Source organism: Fukomys damarensis, unplaced genomic scaffold (genome assembly GCF_012274545.1).
Source record: "Fukomys damarensis isolate Sample0158 unplaced genomic scaffold, DMR_v1.0_HiC HiC_scaffold_22, whole genome shotgun sequence".
Classification (NCBI taxonomy): domain Eukaryota; kingdom Metazoa; phylum Chordata; class Mammalia; order Rodentia; family Bathyergidae; genus Fukomys; species Fukomys damarensis.
The window spans coordinates 528,329-546,864 of NW_022900934.1; the positions used below are offsets into that span (position 1 = coordinate 528,329).

Genomic DNA, 18,536 nt, shown 5'->3' on the forward strand with positions numbered 1-18,536 from the left:
AGATGGAGTGACTGCTGGATGGCCACACTGCCTGAGAACAATAGCAGGTACAACTATGCTAACAGAAGAAGACTTCAGGACAGAAAGTAGTAGTCCTGACAGCTCATCAGGTCAGAGTGATTCTTGAGACCAAATATTACTTGTGGTTATCAGGGGAATGGCTTGCAAAGTATTGGGCCACAATCTTGGAAACCTCTGAGGTTGCTATAAAAAGTTGCACTACTCCTCTTCTTCTTTTCCTTCTCCTTCTTTTGTGTGTGTGTGTGTGTGTGTGTGTGTGTGTGTGTGTGTGTGTATGAGAGGCAAGTGAGAGAACCACTGAGCTAAATCCCCAGCCCAGTTGTACTACTCTTAATCCTGCTTCTCGGATGCCTATAGGCCCAGAAGTTAGCCACTCTTGTGAACAAGTGATCTTCCAGATCTAAAGAAGCAGGTAGGACATCAGTGACCTGCTCCTCCAAGATCACAAAGAGGTGTGGTTCACTGATGAAAGTAACTTTGTTCAAGAAGGACATGAAAGGCAGGTTATGCCATTGTCCGTTCACAACAGGTCATCTAGGCCAACTTCCCCTAGGGACCATGGCTCAAAAAGCAGAGCTCATAGCTCTTACTTGGGCATTGATATTAGAAAAAAGCAAGAAGCTATTTAATCTATACAGACTCCAAATATGCCTTTCTAGTTCTACATGCCCATGCAGCAATCTGGAAAGAAGATGCTTGCTGACTAAAAAGCAATCATCTATAAAGCACAAGCAGAAAATTCTACAACTCTTGGAGTAGTCTATCTTCCCACACAGGTCACTGTCATTCACTGCAAGGGACCCCAAAGAGACATGTCTAAACTCTCCATGGGAGCACCTCAAAACTCTAGCCTTATTCCCTGAGGAACCATTCTGGTCCTTCCTCAAGGGATGCAATGACAAGCTATAAAAATCCTACATGGGAAATGGGAAATGGTCACTAGGATTTTCATAGGACTAAGAAAAATGCTATTCCTCAAAACCTTGGCAAGACCTGAAGTTCCTCTTCAGGAAGCAAGACTCCAGAGTCACTAATGACCCTAATTTACCACAGCTTAAATGGGCACCTGTATTGAGGCTCTCATTTTTAATTAGATCAACTATGTGGGTAATCTGTCAAGGATATGGCTTGCAGACTCTCAATAATTTATCTTCCACAGAAGTATGGAGATCTGACCAGCTCCTCATATGTGGGTTCTACATCCCCAACATAAAAGTCATTACTTTTTTTCTCCCATTGAATAGACACTCAACAGTCACTAACACTTCTCTTATTGTCTTCTGACAGGATTTTTTCTTCAGCACAACCCGTGAGCCACAGCACCTCAGGGTACCTGGAGAGCACATAATCCCCAGCAGGTAGGATCTACAGCCCCTCCAGTCCGAAGAAGCTACAGAAGTCAGAGACCTCCACTCCCTCAGCACCCCATAAAGAATTATGGGGATATGTGTGTCTCAGGGGAAAATGAGACAGGACATTAGGGCAAAGCTGGCTGAGGAAGTACAGTGTACCCTTGATTTATGAACTCAGTTTGTTTGTGAGGGCTGGCTATCATTTAAGTTGGTCAACTGAAGGCTCAGGCTCCTCTACACAGCCTTCAAAATCTCCTGTATAATTTTAGGCTGCACTTTTTTCCAGGCAGATCTTAGCCCATTTCTTAACCCATACAGGAAAGGATGTTGTAAAGTTTCTTCCAGAACTCTTTTAGGGTTAAATCTGTATCTGAGGCCATGTGGAAGCACAAGTGGCTGGCTGGCATTTGGGATGTAACTCAACTCTGGTCATAACCCAAAACTAAAATTCTGGTTGTAACCCAAGTTGTTCATGTCAGGCTGGTCATAATTCAAGGGTCCACCTCAGGTGTGAGCTCTTAATTATAAAATCCCAGGACACATGTGCAGAACAGTTTCCAAAGCCCTGCATGTGGACTTTGTGAGAACCCAAGCAAGTTTTCCATAGGATGGCCAGGACCTGATGTCAGCCTGAAGAGCGGGTGATACAAAAATGACAGTTTACACTGAGTTTTTGCCAGTGTTTGCTCTTACATAGTGGCCCATTCATGCTATAGGTGTACTACTTTTACTTTTTTTTGGTGCCGGGGATGGAACTCAGGACCTTGTGCCTACAAGGCAGGCGGTGGAAACACTGAACTAAATCCCCAGCCCCTCTTTTACTATTTTTACTTGCCCCAAACTTGCTCTGCAGAGCCTGTTTCTTTTCCTACCTTTAATAAAGTTTGGTACTCTTTTCTAAAAAAGTGCCAGAGAAGGTAGGTGTGGTTTCCTATATCTAAAATCCCAGCATATGGGAGTCTGAGCAAGTGATTTCTAGCTTAAGGCCAGCTGGGTTACAAAAAGAGTTCAAGGCTGGCCTGAGGTACAGAGGATCTGGGCTTACAGTGCCAGTGGCTCTCAGGCCTTAGTGCTACAGCTCTTAAGTGTTACACCCCTTAATGGCTTTTAGCTGTCTTTATCAGCTCTTTGGCAGCTGGGGCTCATAACCTCCTTGGCAGCTACCTGGAGCTCCCACAGCATTTTCTGTTATTTTTGTGGGGTTTTCCACAGGTCTCTGTGGGTCTCTAACAAATCTACTGGTCTCTGCTGTCATCAGTTAAAACTGATTACCTCTGCTGGTCTCTACTGGTTATCGCTATCTCTGCTGTAGTCTGTGCCACTCTTCAGGCCAGCAGCCCCTAGTATATGTGCTACCGAAGCGAGCACCCAGCAGGCTCTAGTGTTTACAGCTCTATTTAAAGTGACCTGCTCTATCCACACTGCCCAGGATACGAATCCTAAATGGATTTACAGGGCTTTCAAGCCCATACTCCGAGAAATAAATCAGGACAGATTTATAGGACCACCAGAGTGAGGCTTTATTGGACCTATGCTGACATACAGATCAGTATACCAAAGGGGGCCCTTTTCCACTAACCAGCAGACTTTGGGGAAGCACTACTTGTATAGAGCAGCAGAAGGGGCAGAATCATCTTAGATTGGTCTGAGTTTCAAGCCTTGATAGAGTAGCATCAGCAGGGATTGGTCAGTATTTGTCAAAACCTCAAGCCTGGTGCAGCAGAAGTTGGGGCAGCACCATCTGGGATTAGTCCAAATTTCAGGTTGGTACAAGTTCAAGGCTTGGGATTCATCTAAATTCAAGCCTGTGGCAGTCAGGGCAGACACCTGGAGTGGCTGCAAGTCCCCTGGCTGTCAGTGGGAAAAGGGGAGGGCTGGGCTGCTGCTGATCTATCTCATAAGGGGAGTGGAGCTACACAGAAGCAGGGCTTTGAGACAAGATCTAGCTATATAGCCCAGACCAGCCTTGAACTCACTATGTAGCTCCAGTTGGCCTCCAATTCACAGGGATCCTCCTGCCTCAGCCAGCAGGGATTTTTCCCCAATACTATTTATTATGATTTATATCTAGATGTCCACCCAAAGCCCCATGCACTCAAAAGTGGGGGTGTGATCCTCATCAGTGTGAGGTTATAACTGGTTAGTTTATAACTAAATGTGATATAGGGAAGTGAAACTTAGTCAAAGGAGGTGGGTCACTGGGGTGATTCCTGGAAGGGTCTCTCTCCTTCTTCTGTTGATCTCTCTGCTTGCCATCACCATGTCACGAGCTGCTTCTCTTGCCATGTCCTTCGGCCATGCTGCTCCACCTTGGAGCCAGCCAAATATGGATTAAAACCTCTACAAACTGAGCCAAAATAAGCCTCTCCTCCTTGAAGTTGTGGGTGTCAGATACTGTATTGTACGCCAGCAAAGAGAATGTAACTAAGATAATATTGAAGCTAAGTTGGTAGTGATTCAAGCTACACTTTTATAATTTAAGATGTTAATCACATTCCTAAAATAACTATTAAGAAAATAAGTAAAATAAGCAGAAAAGGAGAATGGAAGGGAGCAAAAATGATATGCAAAAATGGTAATCACTTAAAAAGGCAGAATACCAACTAGTCAGAAGGCTGAGGCAAGAGGATCACAAGTTTGAGGTCAGCTTAGGCAATTTACCAGGCTCTATCTATTAAAAAAAAAAAAAAGTCTGGTGATATGGCTCAGTAGCAGAGCACAGAGGCCTCGGGTTCAATCCTTAGTTCTATGAAAAAAATTAAGATATATCGAAAACAAATGATGAAATGGCAGAAATCCTTAATCGGTAATTACATTAAATATAAATGGCTTAATCTCTCTATTTAAAAGGCAGAGATTACGGCATAGTCTTTTAAAAAGGCAAAGATGAGCCAGGCATGGTAACACATGCCTATAACCCTAACATTTGAAAGGCTGAGGCAGGAGGACCCCTGCAAGTTTGAGGCCAGCCTGGGCTACTGAGTTCAAAGCCATCCTCAACTACATAGCCAGACTCTGTCTCAAAAAAGCCAAAAAAAAAAGTGGGGGGGAGCAAAGATTAGGAAAATGAGTTAGAAAACATTATCCATGCTGCGTGCAATGGCACATATCTGTAATCCCAGCATTCAGGAGGCTGAGGCAGGAAAATCACCATGAGTTCAAGGCCACACCTGGGCCACAGAGTGAGTTCAAAGCCAGCTTGAACTATGTAGTGAGATCCTGCCTTAGAAAAACAAAACAAAACAAAAAAAACCCCAAAAGCACCCCCCACAAAAAAACCAAACTCACACAATCCAAAAAACAATACAAAACATTATCCAACTCTATGCTATTTATAAGAGACTCAATTTGGATCTACATGAGATTCAAAGATGACATAGCACACATTCAACCCTGGTTTTGATCTCTAGCACTGCAAAACAACACAGGTAATAAAAAGGTGAAAGCAAAAAGGAGAGACATTCATGCAAACAGTGATCTAATGAGAGCTGAGATGGCTGTATTAATAGCAGACAAGACAAAATAGATTAACACAAGAACCATTACAAAAGATAAAGGATACTGCATACTGATAAAAGGTCAATCTATCAATAAAACATAACAATTATAGACTTATCTATACACCTAACAGAACTCCCAAAACATATGAAGCAAAAATGGAGAAAAATGAAGAACAAAACAGACATTTCTACAACATAGAGATTTCAGTATCTCACTTTCAATAATGGATAAAGCAACAAGATGGGTACTGGGGGTTTAGTTCAGTGGCACCGCTCCTGACTTGCAAACACAAGGTCCTGAGTTTAATCACGAACAAACAAGATGGAAGACCTGAGTAACACTATGAATTAAGTAAAAACATATAGAACAGTTCACCCAACAACATCAGAATACACATTCTTCTCAAGTGCAAATGGAGCATTCTCCAAGATAGTCCGTGTGCTGGGCCATAAGACAAGCTCAATAAATTCTAAAGCACTGAAATCATATAAAGTACCTTCTCCCAACACAATGGGATGGAATTAGAAATTAATAATGGAAGCAAATCTGGAAGCTTTTACAAGTATGTAGAAATTAAGCATCTCTTTCTCTCCCTCTCTCTCTCTCTCTCTCTCTCTCTCTCTCTCTCTCGCTTTCTCGCTTTCTCTTTCTTCCTTGAGACAGGGTCTCACTATGTAGTTGAGACTGACCTGAAACTCACTATGTAGCCCAGGCTGGTCTCAAACTCACAGTGATCCTCCTGCCTCAGCCTCCCGAGTGCTGGGATTATAGGCATGCACCACCACGCCCGGCAAGCATCTCACTTTAAAACAAATGACAACTAAGAAATCAGAAGGAAAGGAGAATGGCTAGAGATGTGGCTCAGTAGTATAGTGTTTGCTTGCTAGCATGTGCAAGGCACTAGGTTTGATCCCTAGCATTGCAAAGAGCAAACAAACAAACACACAAACAACAACTACAAAAAGTCTGTAAGAAAGATTAGAAAATACTTTGAGATGAACAAAGGAAAATAAAAACACAACAATATCAAAACCTATTGGATACAGTGAATGCAGTAGCTGGGCAGAAATTTATAGCCATTAACGACTACACTAAAAAAGAAAAAAGATGTTAAATTCATATTTTAACTCCACACCTTGAAGAATTAAAGAAAGATCTTTCAATCCATATGTAGCAGAAGACCAGGAACAGCTGGAGTGAGGCACTTGCCTGGCTGCAGATGGAGGCTTCATCTCTTTTCAGAAGTATACAAGAGAGATCCTGGACTGCACATCTCAAAAGATTATGTCTATCTCAGTGTTCATTCCCAAAATTTCATCTCCACATTGCATTTTACAAAATTGAGACCATTTTTAAATGGAGGAATTTTTAAAATAAAAGTTTATTTTTTTGTATTTCTCTATATATAACTTAAAGAATAAAAAGTCACAACCTCAAATTTGGCTTTCTAAGAAGGAGGGAAAATAAGCAAAGATCCCAATAGTCAGGTGCATCTGCTAGCCTCTTTCTGAGTCAGTGGTTTAACTCTGGTGTTAACTAACAACAACAGCAATGAGAATAGCCTGGAAATTGGGGGAAATACTGTTATCATTTACAGAATAAAAAAAGAAACACTAAATAATACTCTCTAGTGATAATTCTAACTGGCCATCTATGGTTATAAACTTAAAACCAAAAGAAGTTACTATTACTTAACATGAGCAGTATATCTAAAAGTACACTCTTTTGTGTATGCCAAATGCCACCAAGTTTTGTCTGACTTCTACAAATTTTTGGAGCAACTATTCACCAATATTCCACTTGTAATATTTGACCCTTGCGTGTTTAACACAGTTATAAAATGAAATTTGAACATTAAAGACTTGTTAATGTCCTTGTCCTCTTTTCCAGACTATCAAAAGATGATGGTTAGCTGGGCGTGGTGGCGCACGCCTGTAATCCCAGCACTCGGGAGGCTGAGGCAGGAGGATCGCTGTGAGTTTGAGACCAGCCTGGGCTACACAGTGAATTCCAGGTCAGTCTCAACTACATAGTGAGACCCTGTCTCAAACAAAACAAAACAAAACAAAGATGATGGTTCACCAAACAGCAAGACCCATCTTCCTATGCATCCTTTAGACCAGTCAAAGCGCGAGACTCCTGACACCTGGTGAGGGAGGGCCAGTGCCACCCAGCAGCCATAGAAGACGACCTTTGGTCCCTCCGCCTTCCCTGAGAATACAAGATCAAAGGGTGGGGTGGGGGGGTAAAGTAGGATAGAAGAAATAAAGAAGGTGGAAAAATCACAAGGAATATCATACTTTATAAATTGCACTTTTAAGAAGTAAAATGGGCAGGCTCTACACTTGTAAAATTAACCATTACTTTTCTGCCTTGGTTGTTTTTCTGTAAATCAAGCCCAAACTTTCTACAGAGTCACAAATTCCACAGATTTTCACTGCCAAAAACATACAAATATTTCCAGCTACAGACTATAATGCATATCTCTCTCAAGAGTATGCACTCTATTTCTTTGAATGTGTGCAGTTTTTTTTTTGTTTTTTGGTACCGGGGATTGAACTTAGGACCTTGTGCTTGCAAGACAGGCATGGTGCTACTGAGCTAAATCCCCAGCCATTGAGTGTGTACTTTTAAGTCTGCCCAGGGGCTGGGAATTTAGTTCAGTGGCGCCATGCCTTCCCGGCAAGTGTAAGGTCCTGAGTTCAATTTCTGGTACCAAAAAAAAAAAAAAAGTCTGCCTGATAAATCCCTTTGTACCTCTCTGTCTCTTTTAAATGGTAGCAGAAAGAAGGAAATAATATTAGAAATAGATGAAATGGAGAATAGAGAATAAGAAAAACTCAAGTCACAACAAAGATGCACAAAATTGACAAATCTTTAACTAGACTGACCAAGAAGAAAAGGCACTCAAATTACTAAAATTAGCCTAGAATACCAGTAACTCCAGCTACTCAGGAGGCTGAAGCAGGACTACACGGTCGAGGTAAACCTGGGCAACTTAGTGAAACCTTGCCTCATAAACATAACTAATTAATTCACCTGGGAGTGAACCGAATGTCTTTGTACTAAGCTATATCCCCAGCAGTTTGTATTTTTTTAATTTTAAGACAGGGTCTAAGCTGCTCAGGTGGGATTCAAACTTGCAAGCCCCCCACCTCAGCCTCCAAAATGTAGGAATTACAGGTGAGTGCCACTATGCCCAGCTTCAAATACAAAACTTCAAAAACAGGCTGAGGCCCCTCTCAGCTGACAAGGCTCACGACGGGGAAGAAGTCTCCGGCGGTACCCAGCCACAGGCCCATCCTGCAGCTCTCTGCTGGGTCCCCAACCCCTAGCCGTGGCGGCGACGACGCACCCACAGTCACAGCCACTGCGTCCCCGCGGCCCGACGACTCTGCTTCGGAAAATGAGCAGGAAGTGGTGGTGGACAGGCTGTTGTTCAGAATCCTCCAAAACCAGTCATGACCACCGGACCCATGGCCGTGAAGGCAGCAGACAAGAGGAGTGCAAAAAGAAAGAGCTATTCCGTCAGTACAAGACTGGCACTGTGGAGGCCTCGCGGGGCAACAATCTCACCGCTTTCTGCAGAGAGATGGTCCGCGAGTGGCGCTCGGAGAACGCTCACCTGTCAGCAGGTGGAGGGGAACGCCAAGAAGGAAGTGCATGCAGCTCGGGCCGCAAGCTGGCACTCGTTGGTGCGGGTGGGTCACAGACAGGGCGCAGGGCGCAGGGCGCAGGGCTGACACGCAGGCCTTGCCCTGGCTGTGGCGTCACAGTTAGAAATACCCCCAGAGGAGATCAGTGTCCCAGCTCTGGTTGGCTGGATTCCTTCAGGGTTACCATCCATCAGCCGTAATGTCGGAGGCGCTGCTCGAGCTGGAAGACGCGGGAGCGCTTAACTGTACGCCGCCGTGCTCAGGCCCTGGTGCTGCCCGGACTTCCCCAGACTCCAGCTGACTCCTGGGGAGAAGACGCAGTGCCCCTGGCCAAGGATCTGGGACAACTGGGTCTGAGCGGCGCCTCAGCAGTCTACGTGCCCTCCTCCCCGGTGGCGTTAGCTGCTTCCAGCCACTCTCATCACCGACCGCGGGAAAGGCAGGACTGAGTGCGTTGCGGCCTTTCGGCTCTTGACAGCAAAGGGGCCTGCTGCACCGGACTGTAACAAGGAGGCAGGGCGACTGAATGCGGACACTTCTTTGGCCAGGTGGCCAGAGAGGCCTGCGAGTCTGGGTCTCAGCCAGTGCCCACCGCGTAAGGACAGAAGAACTTGCTTGCAGGAAAAAGAACGGGTCGGAGTGATTCCCGCAGGAATGACTGCATCTCCAGAGCTGATACTGCAGTGGGGAGAAACGGAAATGTGAAGCCCAGCCCACGGGAGACCCGACTGAGTGAAGGGCTCAAGAGGTGGAATCACTGACGGCTGCGTGGCCAGAGCCCTATGAGCATGAAGTTATTTAAAGAGGGCTCTGTGGCAACACAGAAGAGACGGACCGAGGTTCTACTGGAAATTGAGTTGAAAAAGTTCGGCCAGAGTTTGGGATTTGAAGAATTATCATGACAATTGTATTTAATTAAATGTAGATTTCTGTGCATGAATAAAAGTAGATTGTTGTCCATGGGGGAGGGACAGGCTCGGGAAATAGTTCAGTGTTAGCATATCTCCTTAGTGTTCTGGGAGCCCTGGGTTCAGTCTCCAGCACCAGCACAACCAAAACCAAATTTAAACAGCATCAAAAAGAATAAAATACTTAGAAATTTAACCAAGAACATACAAAAATCAGGCAATGGCAGGACAGGGTAGCACCTCTGCAATCCCAGCACCTGGAGGCTGAGGCAGCAGGGTAACAAGTTCAGACCCAGCCTGGGTGACTCAGTGGACCCTGTCTCAAAACAAATAAAAAGGGCTGGTGATGCAGCTTAGTGTGAGGGCCCTGGATTGAACCCCCAGTACTACCCGCTCCATGCACACACAAGAGTACAAGAAGCTTGGCATAGTAGCACACATCTGTAATCCCAACACCTGGGAGGCTGAGGCAGGAGGATTAGGAGTACAAGTCTCCCTGAGCTATATAGCAAGTTCAAAGTGGCCTAAACACAAAACATTGCTGGAATAAATTAAAGAACTAAATAAGGGGAAAGCCATCTATGCTCATGAATTACAGAACTTAATGTTGTTAAGATGGAAATGGGCTCCAAATTGCTCTATACATTCCACTCAATTGCTATCAAAATTTTACTGCCAGGCTGGGGTAGAGCTCAGTCTATAGAGATGTACCTAACGTGCATGAGGCCCTAGGTGTGATCCCAGCACAAAACAAAAATAAAAAATGCAAAGGAAGGAAAGAATGAAAAAGAGAAATTTTCTCAATATTCTTATAGTTTTTTATACAGAAATGGACAAGCTAATCCCAAAACTTACACAGATTTGAAAGGGATCTTAAAACACAAAATAATCTTGACAAAGAAAACCAAATGTTGGAAAACCACCACTCCTGATTTCAAAACTTACCACAAAGCGACAGTAATCAAAACAGTATGACACTGTCACAAGGACAGACATAGATTAAGGGAAGAAAACAAAACAGCAAGCTCAGAAATAAATCCTCACAGATAAATGATTTTGACAAGAGTGCTAAGACCATTCAGCACATGACAGAACCATCTTTTCAACAAATCAGGGTACTATAAAACCAGAAATTCATATGCAAAAAACTGAGGGTAGATCCTTACCTAACCAAGGCCGTCACACTGAACTACACTCCAAGACTTTTTAAAATTTTGAATTTTGAAATAGAGTTTTACTGAGTTGCTAAGTTGCCCGTTTGCGATCCTCCTATCTCAGCCTCCCACAGAACTGGAATTACAGGCATATGACAACACATCCTGCTCAAAGACCTAAATTTAAGGGCAAAAACTATAGAACTTTAGAAAAAATATAAGTGAAAATCCTCATAACTTTTTTTTTCTTTTTAACGGTGGCAAAGTTTCACTTTATTAAAGGCAGGAAAAATCAGCCTCTGTAGAGCACTTTGGGCCAAGTAAAAGCAGGAAGAAAAGAGGAAAAAAATATACACCCTACATCCTAGGGTGGATTACTGTGAAGAAAGAGAATGGAGCCCTCATAACTTTGGATGAAGCAATGGTTTCTTAAGTTTGACAACAAAAACACAAGCAATAAACGAAATAACACATAAACTGGACTAAAAATAACTGTTCATCAAAGGATTCTAAATAGAAGAAAAGACAACTTGAAGAATGGAGGAAAATATTTGCAAATTGGTGATTAAAAATATCAAAGTAAAGATGACAGTAAAATACACACCTAATGAAACAACTTAACCAAGAGAAAAAGAAGTCAAGTGGTGTTGGCGGTCAAACCCCCAAAAGGCTGGACACTAAAACTGTCAACTATTTTTTTTTTTGCTCCAGGAATCAAACTCAGGGCCTTGTGCTTGTGAGGCAGGAGGTGGCACCACTGAGCTAAATCCCTGGCCCAAGGCCATCAACTATTATGCTGAATATGTTGAAAGGGTACAAACAGCAAAACACAACCAAACCCACAGACATATCACAGGGAGACCAAACCTAACTAAAGAGATCTTCACAGAAGCGACAATTTCTCTACCCTAGCTTGGCTTCAACCTCACAAAACAACAGAAATTGAGAAAAGAAGGCAAGACGCTCCCCAAAACCTCCCACTCGCCAAAAGCGGATCTCACAGACACTGAAGTAGAAGCCATAGGCAAAGAACTCAAAAACCAAATAGAAAAAACCTTCAAAGAGTTTTTATAAAAGCAACATATAAGCAAATATATAAGGTGTTTTAACAAGCTCAAAGAAGATTTAGCTAAACAGATAAAGGATTTTTACCAATAAAATGTTTGACAAGTTTAAAGAAAAATAAACAGTAAACTGAGTTAAGCAAGACAAAAACTGGGTGAGCACTTTGAAAAAGAATTAGAAAGCATAGAAGGAAGCAAGCAGAGATCCATGGTATGGAAATGAAGTGGAAAGCAGAGAACTGAAATGAAAGCAGTGTGAGGACAGAGTGCCAGGGACAGAAGACAGGGTGGATGTGGGGGTGAAAACCTCAACGCTACCCTTGAAAATGACAAGATACCATGCAAGCTGGACCAAAGAGCTGCTAGATGACTCAGAAAACAAACAAACAAACAAAATTTTAACCAACAAAACAACAAAAAAACCCAACCTCAAAACAAAAAAACAAAAAGCACAATCTCAGAATTGTTGGAATAAAGGAAATTTTAGAAGATGACTCAAAGAGCATTAAAAATTTATTCACTGAAAAAATTATTCATTTCAATCATAGCAGAAAAATTTTCAAATCTAGGGAAAGAATTCAATATTCATGGGCTGAGGATGTAGCTCAGCAGAGCAGTGCCTGTCTGGGAAGCGCAAGGCCCTGAGTTCAATTCCTAGTACCAAAAAAATAAAAAATTCAATATTCAAGTACAAGAGGCATCTAGAATCCCAGATAGCCATGACCAGAAAAGAATCTCTCTACAGTACATCATAATCAAAATTCCAGAAATGCAACAAAAGGAGTGAATACTAAAAGCTGTTAGAAAAAAAACAGCAAGTAACCTATAAAGGCAAGCCCATCAGAATAAAGGCCAGGAAAGCGTGAAGTGAAGTTTTTCAAGCTCTAAAAGAAAATAACGGTCAACCCAAACTTTTACATCCTGCAAAATTAGCCTTCAAAATTGATGGAGAGGAGCCAGGGATTTAGCTTAGTGGTGCCACCTCCAGCTTCGCAAGTGCAAAGTCCTGAGTCTGATCCTCGATACAACAAAAAAATTGATGGAGAAAGGTGCCATCACACCCAGACCACAAAGCATGCTTAAATAAATAGAGAAGAATTGAAATAATTCATTGCATACTATCCGATCATAGTAGAATGAAGTTAGAAGTCAACAGCAAAAGAAGTCACAGAAACTACACAAACACATGGAATGTAAATACTATATTATTGCCAGGCATTGTGGTGCATGCTTGTAATCCCAGCCATCACTCAAGAGGCTAAGACAGGAAAAGAACTGCAAGTTCGAGATCAGCCTGGGCTGACAGTCAGTTTAAAGCCAGCGTGAATTACACAGCGAGACCCTGACTCAAAAAGAAAGCAAAAACAAAAACAAACAGAAGAAATCAGAGAATAAATAATAAAAAAGAACAAAGTTCCTAGAATCAAATGATGCAAAAGCAGCTCTAAGAGGGAAGCGTATAGCTGTGAATGCACACAAAAAAAGAGTAGTCCCACGCAGATAATTAGTGATGCATCCCAAAGATTAAGAAAGACAACAGCCCAAATCTGAAACTAATAGGAGGAAAAAATTAGGACAATTAGAGTGGAAATTAATGAAATTGAGACTAAAAAAACAATACAAGAGAGCCAGGTGTGGTGGTGCACACCTGTAATCCCAGCACTTGGGAGGCTGAGGCAGGAGGATCGCTGTGAGTTCAAGACCAGCCTGGGCTACATAGTGAGTTCCAGGTCAGTCTGAAGTACATAGTGAGGCCCTGTCTCAAAAAACCAAAAAAAAAAAAAGAAAGAAATTCCATTTGACCCAGCTATTTCCATTCTAGCTATCTTCTTCTTGAAAGAGTTAAAGACATCATATGACAGTGATCCACGCACACTCATGTTTACAGCAGTACGATACATGATAGGTAAATCTTGGAAGTGGTCCCTATGTCCATCAACAATGAATATATAAAGAAAATGCTAAAAAATGTGGTTTTCGTACACAATAGAATACTACTCTGCCACACAGAAACTTGAGTCATTTATAGGAAAATGGATGTATTTTGAGACCATAATGTTAAGTGACATAAACCAGACACACAAGTTTAAATATCACAAGATTTTTTCTTGTATGAGAAACCCAAAGAAGAAAGAGCAAAACAAAAGATAGATAATAAGAAGTAGGAAGGCAGATTTTTCTACAAAGAGAAAGGGATCAAAAGGTGGAGGGAGGGAAGGAAGGAAAAGGGATGAACAAAGGAATGAAGGTGTGTTATGTGTACTTACCAGTTCCCACAAGGGATGTACACATGATACACTACAAACATGTACTAATAAAAAACGAGTACAGTAAAAAGTTAAAGAAAAAGACAGTGGCCGTATAATTACATTTGAGACAACTTAAAATCTCCCGGTGTTCTGTGTGAAAGTTAAGGTTGAATATCCTGACACTGTCACAAAAGCACTGAAAAGCCTATTTCGATTTCTAAAATTCTATCTTTCTTTGCAGTGACAGCAAACAAAATGAAATTTTAGAGTACACTGGACATAACACACTTCAAATGTCATTGTCTCCCATCACCCCTACACTGAACCATCTAGCCAAGGAAAACAAGCTCAGGGCTCCCACTGATCTGGCATATGATGAGATGTATAATGATTTCATTATATAATATAATGTAATAATAGAAATAAAGTAAACGATAAATCTAACATGCTTGAATTATCCTGAAACCATCCATCCTACTTCTGTTCATGGAAAATAATTTTCCCTGAGAAGCCAGTACCTGATGTCCAAAACACTGGGGACCACTGCCCTAAATTCTATGTTAATTTTCCATTTCTGAACTTATTTTACAATAAGAAGGTAAAGACCACCAGGGCTTGCTCCTTGTTACTTCCATCCTTCTAAATCCTCTGCACAAATTAATGCAGTCCATCTTCCCAATAACTGAAGGATGTCTCATCTCCATTTTTAAAATAAAGGGGAGAGATGAAAAGATTAAATTAAATGTGTGAAAAGATGTTCAACCTCACTAGAAATTAGGGAAATACAAATTCTATCCAGATGTCATTGCCCCACCTTTTTTTTGTTCTCTTTTCTTCTTGAGACAGTCTCCTTATGTAGTTCAGGCTGGCCTCAAACTTGCAGTGATCCTCCTGCCATAGCCTCTTGAATGCTGGGATTACAAGCATGCACCACCACACCCAGTCTGCACCACCTTCCAATGGGCACAAATCTCAAAGTCAGACAATATCCCTGGAGCAGCTAGAAGAGGACTAGTGGGCTGGAGTTCAGCTAAGGGGTACAGTACTTGCCCAGCATACATGAGACTCGGTATAACATCCAGCATTAAAAAAGGCACCTTTATACAGAAACAAAAAACATGCATACCCTGTGTACTAAAATATGCACACACTGGTTACACACTGAAGAAATAGGCAGTAGGTACAACAGAACATGTGCTAGGATACTCAGTGCAGGACGTCTGCAATAAATGACTTCTGAACTAACAGACTGGGATATAAATAAAATATGGCATATTTATGAGGGAAAATAACAACAGTTAACATGAATGAGGGCCAGGGATTTAGCTCAGTGGTGCTGCCACCTGCCTCGCAAGCACAAGGACTGGACTTTGATCTCCACCAAAAAAAAAAAAAAAAAAAAAAAAGCGCTGGGGATGTAGTTCAGTGTGAAGACCCTAGGCTCAACTCCCAGTACTGTATAAAAAAAAAGCATATGTGAGGTCCTAGGTTTTATCTCAGTGCCACAAACACACACACACACAAACACACACAGACACACACACACGTGTGTGAGAAAAACATACTGAAAAACACAAGTTATAAGCAAATTTAAAAATAAACTGGGTATGGTGGCACACAGAGATAATCCCAGCATTTTGGTAGGCTGAAGCAGGAGAATTGAAAGTTTGAGCCCAGTCTGGCAATTTAGTGAGACTTTGCCTCAAAACTTAAAATGAAAAGGATTTTGGGTGTAGCTCAGTGCAAAGGCCCTGAGTTCAACCCCTGATCACACACACATATACACACACAAAAGCATAAATACCATTTATAGAGAACACATGTCTAGAGAATTACTACAAAGTATGATCAAAATACACAATGAAAGTTTAAATTTAAAAAAATTCATTACAGTAAAAAATACACCACCACTAAACCCTCTCAATTCAAACACACCTTTTCTACTTCTGCTACAGTTCTGGAGGCCTCTTTCATAAGTGTTAGCTGCACTGTCATGGCTGCCTTAATGTCCTGAACTGAGTCAAAAGATTCACCTTTCATGGTCATTTTGACTTTGGGGAAGTTGCAGTCCCAGCTCTAGTGAATAAAGACACTTATAATGCTTCTGCAAGCCTGCTCTTCCTTTGGATGATACTCCCCAACAGCATATGCCTTTTTTTTTTTTTCTTTTTAGTACCAGGGATCAAACTTGGGACCTTGTGCTTGTGAGGCAGGTAGCGGACCCACTGGGCTAAATCCCGGCCCTTTTGCCACATTTTTGATCACATCTCATAAGACGTTGAGAGAGTAGTTGCAGAACTGTTTCAGAAAGTGACACGACAGGATATGTGTGTTCAAAGTAAGGGGAAGCACTTTGTTGGAAATTAACATCGATGTGTCTTTTAATATAACAAATTTAATAATACATTTTTATTTAAACATACACTGTATTTTTTGATCACCCCTTGTACATGTCAAAGCTGTGATAAGAGCAGCCTCTCAGGAGATGGAAAGGAATAGAGTAGGGGGTAGAAAGGTACTCCAACATTAACTATATCACTTCATTTCTTTTACCTTAAAAAATCTAAGAAAATAAATTATCAGTCCTGGGTGTTTAATACTCTTCAAATTAAACCTAACTCTAACACAGCAGCTGCACCAGCTGAACAAAATCTAAGGGCTGTCAACCTAGGATCAACAACTTAGTGCTTGCTGCCTGTCTATAAAATGAGCAGAGTGCAGGGTCTATCCACAAGGTCAGTGGACAGATGAGTGCGCATGTGTCAATCCCTTGGAACAGAGCTTGGGCCAGAGGCAGCAAGCCTGGGCTACGTCAGATCTCTCACAGGGCCACCACAAAGGAACCTGTGACTGTCAGAGAGACCAACAGCAGAAAGATGATCTGGCTGCAGGTTATGTGGGCATGTCCACTTGGTGAAAACCCACTGGGCCCACTGATGACCTATGTGCTTTTCTGCATTGGATGGGGAGGAAGGGAGAAAACGAAGGAAAGAGATAGGAAGGAAGGAAAGAAGGAAGGAAGGGAGGAAGGGAGGTGCCTGCCAAGAGTCTATTAAGAATTATGAGGTCCAGGGGCTGGGGATTTAGCCCAGTGGTGCTGACGCCTAGTGCAAGGTCCTGAGTTCAATCCCTAGTACAGGGAAACAAAACAAAACAAAAAGCATCATGGCAATAAGTGTATTTGCATGAGACATCTCTGTCACATCTGTCAGGTATAAGCATTAGAGGTTACTTCTTCAGTAACATCCTTATCAGTTAGATTAGTGAAGCACTTATGGTTGAAAAAACAAAAACAATTTCTGGAATTTGCTTTAAAGTAGTACAGGAGAGCTTGGTGTGGTGGTGCACACTTGTGATCCCAGGACTCAGGAAGCTGAGGGAGGAGGATAATGAGAGTTTGAGGCCAGCCTGGGCTGCATAGTGAGTTCAAAGCCAGCCTGAAACATAGTGAGACCTTGTCAAAAAAAAAAAAAAAAAGAGCAGGGAAAACATAAAAGATTGGAAAGTTTGATGCATGATGAAGCTAGATGGTAGAACATGGAGTATAACAACTCCAACTTTGTCTGAAAATTTCTGTAAGTAAACTGGTTGCTGGGGGTGTAACTCAGTGGTACAGAGCTTGCCTGGCATTCCGGCAAGATTGGGTTTGATCTCCAACACGGAAAAAGGGGAAAAAACGCATATTTTAAAAGTTTCACTCAGGAGAATAAAACGGGTAGTGGGGCAGAACCTAATTCAAGATAAACCCTTCCCAACTTCTTGATCTACCCCCCACAATCAAACTAAACGCCTCATCGAGGGACTGCTGTAAAAAAGCCTGCTCCTTGTCAGCAACTCTGCTGGGTGAGAAGGACAAAAGACCAAGAGGGAGAGAAGGCTTGCCTGCCCCTAACTGCAGGCAGCAAAGAACCTACCGGCAGTTCTCCTTGAAGCGGCACTTTCCCTCTAGGAAGAATGGGCACGGCTTCAGAGACTTGTGAGTCGGGTACAGGTAGAGCACGCGGACACAGGCCGTGCCATCCTCTGCCGCCTCGGTGCCCACCACCATGGCATTGTGATATTCCAGGGTGCCCCATGCACTGTGGTAGGGGGCGTTCACCTTCGCTCCGTGCAGTTCTTCCTCCTCTCCCTCCTCCTCTCCCTCCTCCTCCCGCCCAGGTTCAGTAGGTTCTTGTCCTGCCTCTCTCTCAGGGCCGGTCTCAAGGTCTGTCCTGGGAGTGGTGGGCACCTCCGCGACCTCAGCAATGGCCTTTTGGAACGCCAGGTACTCGGCGTCCTCTTGGGGTGGGCATTCTTGGTCCAGCGAGGCCAGCAGTTTGCTCTTCCTGACAGACACCAGGCTGGCCTCGGTGAGCTCGATCAGCTCCTTCAGGTCTCCCTGCAGCTGGCGCAGGTCCGCCTGCTCGGAGGCATCCAGGCCCGTACCCAGAGCCAGTTCAACCTGCCGCAGCTGGCCACGGTAGGTCTGGAGGGCCGTCTCCAGGCTCTCTTCGTCCATCCCGACAGGCAGGCTGGTTTCCCGGACGGCGGGGACCGGACCGGAGGAGAGGCACGGCCAGCTGAAGGAAGAGCAGCCAGGTGAGTCCAGGACCTGCGCCCCGCTCGGAGCCCCAGCGACGTCCAGGGGCGGG

The 18,536-nt window shown here is 43.0% G+C and overlaps 1 protein-coding gene across 1 annotated transcript in view; it reads right to left on the reverse strand.

Moving 5' to 3' along the window:
* Zgpat (zinc finger CCCH-type and G-patch domain containing) overlaps positions 1–18,530 on the reverse strand; it is a 28,144-nt gene extending 9,614 nt beyond the window's left edge. The window contains exon 1 of the mRNA XM_010633364.3: positions 17,820–18,530. Coding sequence (XP_010631666.1) covers positions 17,820–18,403 — 584 coding nt within the window. The 5' untranslated portion in view covers positions 18,404–18,530. The remainder of the gene's footprint in view (positions 1–17,819) is intronic.
* Between the last annotated feature and the right edge of the window lie 6 nt (positions 18,531–18,536).